Below are 6,735 nucleotides of genomic sequence, written 5' to 3'. Positions count from 1 at the left end.
CAGAATATTTTTGAGGGCGATGAAGATATGTTTGAGGCTTTGCCTGGCCATTAGTTCTCTAAAAAAAGAGCCGAGAACGCTGACCGTCAAGCTTCAGAAGAGCAGCGTTCACAGTATTGGTGTCTTCGCGTCACAGGCTCACAACTCGCTGCTCGCCGTCTCGGTGTTAGTGTATTGCAACACGTAATCAAACTGCTCTATAGTTATTGATAGAAAGTTTTTTATCACAGGCTACCGTGCGGTGTAGCATTATCACCGCAAGCTCGCGCTGTGCCTTTGAAGTACAATTTTCAGTGCGCGCCAGGAGCGTTGCCGTGCTCATCATTCTAAAAAAAAAATGTTGTAGTCCTTGCATTTCTTGGCACATATACGACACTCCAAAACTTCAGCTCGCCGTCCAGCCCATCGACGTCAAACTGACGGCCCCAACTTTTACGAGAGGCTTGATGACGGTGCATTATAAGATATTAAACAGCTAAAGTACGCATCAAAAAGTACCGAAAAAAAAAAACGCGAGGTTTTGCAATAGGGCCAAGAAAATCCCGATTATTATTATTTTTTTTACAGTCATTCACACTTACTTGGGTTATTTTAAAAAGTTGCACAACTCGGCTAACAAGTCGCTCGTGAAAGTTGGTAGCACTGGTTGAACGTCAGTGCGCTGTACGTCCAAACGAAGTTTAGGGGTGTCGTACGCTCTGCAAAAACTGCCTATTAACATAACCGGCGTGTTTAGAGGTTTTATTTATCGATTTATCAAAAATAAATATGTTAATATACCGTATTTTTTGCACCGCGTTATTTGCAACATTGCGGTCCCTCTGGCCAAAACTGCGCGTTCTAAGCTCTCGTCACAAACGGCTGCCTAACACAGAACCGCTTAAAATGCTTCTGGCCTCTATTTATTTGCTTTGTAATCGCCTGAAAGCAAGTACGGGTATTCTGTCTTTTTTAAGTGCTTGGAATAAATGGTCATGTTCCTTGTAACGGCCTTAAAATGCGAACCCATTCCCGCTTTGTATTGCTCGACATACCGTTGCGCGACGAGTTTTCTCCTACTTATGGCAAAAAATAGACTTTCCGTAGACCGTACTATAGAGTTCTTCATTATTAGTGGGAGCGTTTTTCGTCACGTTGAGTACAGATTGAGCTGGCGGCCATGCACAAGACCAAAAATCCGAAGCGTATGCGATACACGAAAAGTCCCTAATAAAATTAGACATCCCGGTCCTTCGTGCAAGGCTGTTGCAAGGCGGAGCACAATAATTCCTTTTTTAACGCGTTCACGTTTTTCGTTAAAACGGCTTCACACATGAAGGCCGACAGTCCCTGCCACCGTTTCCGCGCCGCCGCCGCCGTCCCCGCTCCTCTGGTTCTCCGTTCGTCCACGGGAGGGCGAGCGGCGCGCTGGAGTCGCTAATGGTTCACACAATAAACGTTTCAATCAATCAATTGGTTGTAGTGTTCGGGTTAGTGTGCCGTTGTATTCATGTTTCTATGTGCCATGTACGTATGTGTATGCGCTCAATGTATGTTCACCTGATGCTTGTAGTATCCATAGTATGCGTAATGTTTCTACATGCCTGTATACTAGAGGTTCCCGAAAATCACGAAGGGATTTTCGGAAATGGTGGCGGGAGAAAATAAAAATATTTTTTGTAGTACTCGAATTGTGCGGCACCTAGCGCCACCTAGCCTAGCTACGTGCAGTTACTCTGCTTGACCCTGCCATTTGGTGGCAAGCGATTTAACTTTCTTTCACGCTACGCGACAAACAGCGGCTTCGAATTTGTTCTTTTGAGAGCGGCTTTTGGTTTCGCGGATTGGTTTGCCATTCCTCCGTGATGTGCGGTTTACGATGGAATTGTGACTCGAGGAACAGCAAAGGTAAGACGTAAAGTTCGCGAAGTAACTGGGTATCGGTTGTCACTGTTTAACACCGTAGTGCTGACGACGAGAGGACTGAGTAACTGCTTTCGAAACGCAAGTTTCTGTACCTGCGGAGGGAATCTGGCTTCGGAAATAAACACAGTTCGCGGAAAGCTCGTGTTACACTTTTATTTGCTGCTCCTCGCGTCCCTTAGAAGAGACGTAGCGTCCTCGTTAAGCCCTATTGAGCTCGATTTGCTCGATTCAGGTCCGCCATATTAAGATGCAGGCGACGGAGGAGCTATTTGCACCCCTGCTTTAGGTACGAAAGTTTCTTCCTTTCTAAAGGAACATAGGTTACAAGACCGTTCCTCCCCTTAGTGAGGACTATTGATACCCTTTTTTCTAGAAGTGTAGTGCGCTCTTTGCGTGGCTACGGCCGGGTCGATCCATTAACTTCCTTTTTTGGTGTTAGCAGTGCGAGTGAGAAGAAGAAAAGAAAGGGGGACGAAGAGGAAAGACGCACCAGCACGGACCATACCGAACGATTTGTAACGCTTTCTGATTAAATCAGTTTTTCTTATAATCCTAACATGGCAGAGTCGACACCGAGAAGAATCACAGGTACGTGTTAGTAGAGGCACACGTCCCAAGCATGCATTTTATTGAACGCCTGCCAAAGTAACCCCAGACATGGCCGACTCTACAAACGATCTCGCAGAGCGCTATGAACAGCTCCAAATTGCCTACGAAAAGCTTCAAACTGATATGTCGACGATCAAAGAGCAGATGCGTCAAAGTCAAGAACAACGCCCGACCACGGGTTCAGTGCCGCTAACACCGGACACAGTCGCATATCTTGAGGACGCAACAGCTAACGTTCCCATGGCTTACGAAGCGACCTGCCGAGAGCCTGCGATCCTATACCATCAACGAGCCTCCCGCCATCATCGCAGGGACTCAACAGTGGATCGAGGAGTGGGTATCGACAAACTCACGTCCCTTCGAAGTGCACTCTACGATTGAAACGTCGTCCGCCATACCTCTTACTTTACAACGGAGATATCGAGACCAACGTTTCTCTGTGGCTTGAAGCGATCGATTGCGTCGCCTCTTTTGCACATTGGACGTCATCGCTCACCATGCTGAATGCGTTGACTCGACTCAGAGGACCTGCCAAGGACTGGCAGACAGAATATGGTAAATCGATTCATGACTGGGAAACGTGGAAGCAAGCTCTCCTTGAACATATTTAAGAGGAAGATGAGCATGTAAGACTTCATCGAATACCAGGCCCAACGAAAGCTCCTGCCTATTGAAACGCTTGTGCTATACATTTACGCCAAAGATGCTATGCCACAAGAGTTGCCATATGAATCAGCGCCCGAGGAGAAAATCTCACTGATCTTGCGTGGCACTGCCGACTGCCGACGACAGATGGGTGAATTCCCTGGCGTCCAACAGTTGCAGGTGGGTGCTCAAACTTATCGACAGAGCAATGTACATGGATAGCCGATGGCCACTAAAAAGGGGCAACTACGCAAACGAGGAACGTGAAGAGCTGTGCCGAAGCTTCGAAGATAATGCACAACATAACACAATTAAATGCTACAACTGTGGCAAGCCGGGACATATCTCAAGGGAATGTCGTGTTCTGAAAACACCCGCCACTATTCGGCGGAAGAAATTGAGACGCAGCGCACACAGTCCGACGACGTCATCTCCAAGACGTCTAGAACAAGACGATAACGAACGCCGAAGCCGTACCACGATGTCATAAATGTTCGTTGTTTCCTATGTACAAGCGGAGACGACCTACCCATTGTTCATGGCACAATTGGCTCAGACACAACTGTGAAGGTTTGCATCGATACGGGCGCAAACGTCTCAATCATTCACTCTGAATTCATTCCACTCAACTCAAACGTCGCAGTTTATTCCAACAGATCTGAGATAAACGTTCTTGGAACACGAGTAAGACCAGAGAAAGTCACAGCTTTGACGATCACGGTAGGCACTATTCACGTTTGGCTACCCGAGGTGTTCATCACGGAACTATACCTGCCCCTGTCGACATCCTTCTTGGATCAGATTGTAGACGCCTTGCCAACGTAGATGTTACCTTTCACCCAGCCACGACGTTGCGGTAGTTTAACAGCCTCAAGGAAAGCACGCTTGAACGTTGTAGCCAAAGCATATCAAGTGAGCTAACGGGTGAAACACTCATTGCATCGTTCTATCAACGCAACCTTTTTTATTGGCACAGTTCCATTATGTGGAACGAAGCACGGCGATAGATTTGTCAAACTGGAAACGCGAGCGAGTTCCCCAGACACCGAACTTCTCGAACACATTGAAGTGGCCGTCAAAGAAATGACTCAAGATGCATTAGTTGATCAACGGAACCAGCTTCGTCACATTCTACTGACACATCACTCAGCCTTTGTAGATAGCGAGAACAGAATAGGGTTATGCCCCCATTTTGAACATTCGATTGATCTCAGAGCCAAACTACACGTCACATCTTACCCGTATAGATACTCTCCTGCTGATCTCCAGTTTCTCAACAGGGAAGTCAACGATCTACTACTTCTCTGCTTTTCTGCCATTTCTGCCCTCACGTCCCCTCTACGTGCCTTGCTGGCTCGTGACGCTGATTTCAGCTGGACTGAAATTCACGACAAGATTGTCAATGACGTGCAGAGAACTTTTACATATCTTCCAATAATCGCAAACGTCATGTACGGATGTCCAAAAATAATTCACGTCGACGTCAGTCAAACTGCTTTGGGAGTCGTACTCGCTGAAGCTCAAGAAGGGGGAGAACGAGTAATCGAGTATGCAAGCCGCAGCTTCAATGAGCACGACTCGAAGCTCCATTCAAACAATCTCGAATATATTGCTCTTCAGTGGGCCGTCACCGAAAGTTCGCCATTTTTATTCGTGGAGGACCTTGATTCAGAGTTGTCACAGACAACATGAGCTTTACGTACTTAGTGAAACAGAGTACAATCAACCGCAGATTCGCCAGGTGGACACTCGACTTAGCGGAATATGAATTCGATTTTGTACACCGATATGGAAAACTCAACGGAGCAGCAGACGCGATGTCACAACTTGACATGCCGGAAAGAGTCCTGGGAAGCCTCATCAACAACGAGGTGGCTGGATGCCCACTCAAGTGCTTGGCGATTGTGCTAAGTCAGGACTCCCGCCTCAGGAGTTTCCAGGCGTCTGATCCCGAATGCCAACGTCTTAAATTACTACGAAACAAGGAGAACAGTCTCTTTAAAACTGACAGCGGGAACCTAGTACTGAAACGGAACCGCAATGAACGACAAAGCACGTGAATTGTGGTAGCTCTTGCACAGCGCGACATCGTAAAGTCTTTGTGCCATGATAAGGTCGAACATATGGACACAAGAAAAACGGCAGATCAAAGTTCGAAGCGTAACTGGTGGCCGTCCGTGACTAAAAACGTCGCACGGTATGTTCGATGGTGCAACATATGTAGGCAAACAAATCGACGCACAACTACAGAGGAAGGATGCCTGAACCCAAGAGACGTCCCTGACGAACCAAACAATGTGATCTCGCTTGATCATTTTTGCCAATGGTCGAGGAAGAAGGCAATACCCACGTTTTGGTGTGCCTTGACCACGCTACACGCTACGTCAACGGATCAGCTGTCCCCAACACGGTTTCCATTTACTACATCAAGTTCCTGACGAAAAGATGGATCCCCAGATTGGGGGTACCGGAAATGATCATCACAGACCAAGCAAGAGGATTTGTGAACCGAAACAAGGAAATAATTCATCGACCTCTCGGTGTGACACACACCAGATCTCCACCATATTGGCCGGAAGCAAACGGTCTTATCGAAAGAATGGTAGGAACAATCACGGAGGTCCTGCGAAAACTTGTGGACAATCGTCCCAGCTGGCATATCGTATTGCCAGATGCAGTAACCGCTGCCAATGTCACAAGACAGAGCTCAACGCTATACAACCCTTTATGGCTAATTCACGGGAATGATCCCGAACTTACAGGCGAACTAAATGTTGGAAGCGTTGATGATGACTTCACCGAAACCGAAAAATTGCTCAACCTTGTCAGGAGCCGAAGCGTTGCAAAGCTCAGTTTGGATAATAGCCAAACGCTGGCGAAAGTCTGGTACGAAGCCGACGTGAAGGCACCTTCTTTTAACGTCGGCGACTTCGTATACTGCAGCAAAGGATCTCGGTGTGGAACCCTGGACTCTTTATTTGAAGGGCCGTACAAAATCGCACAATTCAACGACAGAAATACTGTGTTGCTGAAAAGAGCCGTCCCCATAGAGGACAGATCTAACTCAAGATTAGTTAATTTACAAAAGCTACGAAGGTGTGTCGCAAAAGATATCGAGCCAGTCAAGCTATCAGACACTACAATAGGACAGGCGCTAGCAAACCAAGTGGAAAAGAATCGCTGTAAAACACGCTCAACTTTCCAGAGGGATCTCCCGATGGTGTTGAAGAACCAGCTGGTTCAGCGCACAACGGAGATGAATTGGACGCAGTAAGCTAGAATGCAACATCAGTACGTATGCCAAGGCAACGAAGGCCTCCAGCATACCTCCAAGACTATTTCACAAATTGAAGCGGCGTACAGACTTGAATTGAGGATAATTCAAACTTTGTAGGGGTCTTGTCAGCAGTGCGAGTAAGAAAAAGAAAAGAAAGGAAGACGAAGAGGAGAGGGACGCACGAGCATGAACGATACCGAACGATTTGTAACGCTTTTTGATTAAATCAGTTTTTTTCTAATCCTAACGTTGGGCACTGCTGGACGAGAGACAACACCAACACAGTGATTTTGTTTCCC

The 6,735-nt window shown here is 47.0% G+C and overlaps 1 protein-coding gene across 1 annotated transcript; it reads left to right on the top strand.

Annotated features, from left to right (window-relative positions):
* The first annotated feature begins 5,482 nt into the window (after positions 1–5,482).
* LOC120844621 lies at positions 5,483–6,433 on the top strand. The gene has a single exon (XM_040216491.1). The coding sequence runs from the start codon at positions 5,483–5,485 to the stop codon at positions 6,431–6,433; it is 951 nt and encodes a 316-aa protein (XP_040072425.1).
* The last annotated feature ends 302 nt before the right edge of the window (positions 6,434–6,735 follow it).

This window comes from Ixodes scapularis, unplaced genomic scaffold, assembly GCF_016920785.2.
Source record: "Ixodes scapularis isolate PalLabHiFi unplaced genomic scaffold, ASM1692078v2 PGA_scaffold1__304_contigs__length_218370807, whole genome shotgun sequence".
NCBI lineage: Eukaryota > Metazoa > Arthropoda > Arachnida > Ixodida > Ixodidae > Ixodes > Ixodes scapularis.
The sequence above is the reverse complement of the archived record's forward strand: the minus strand, read 5'-3'. Positions and strand labels throughout refer to the sequence as shown.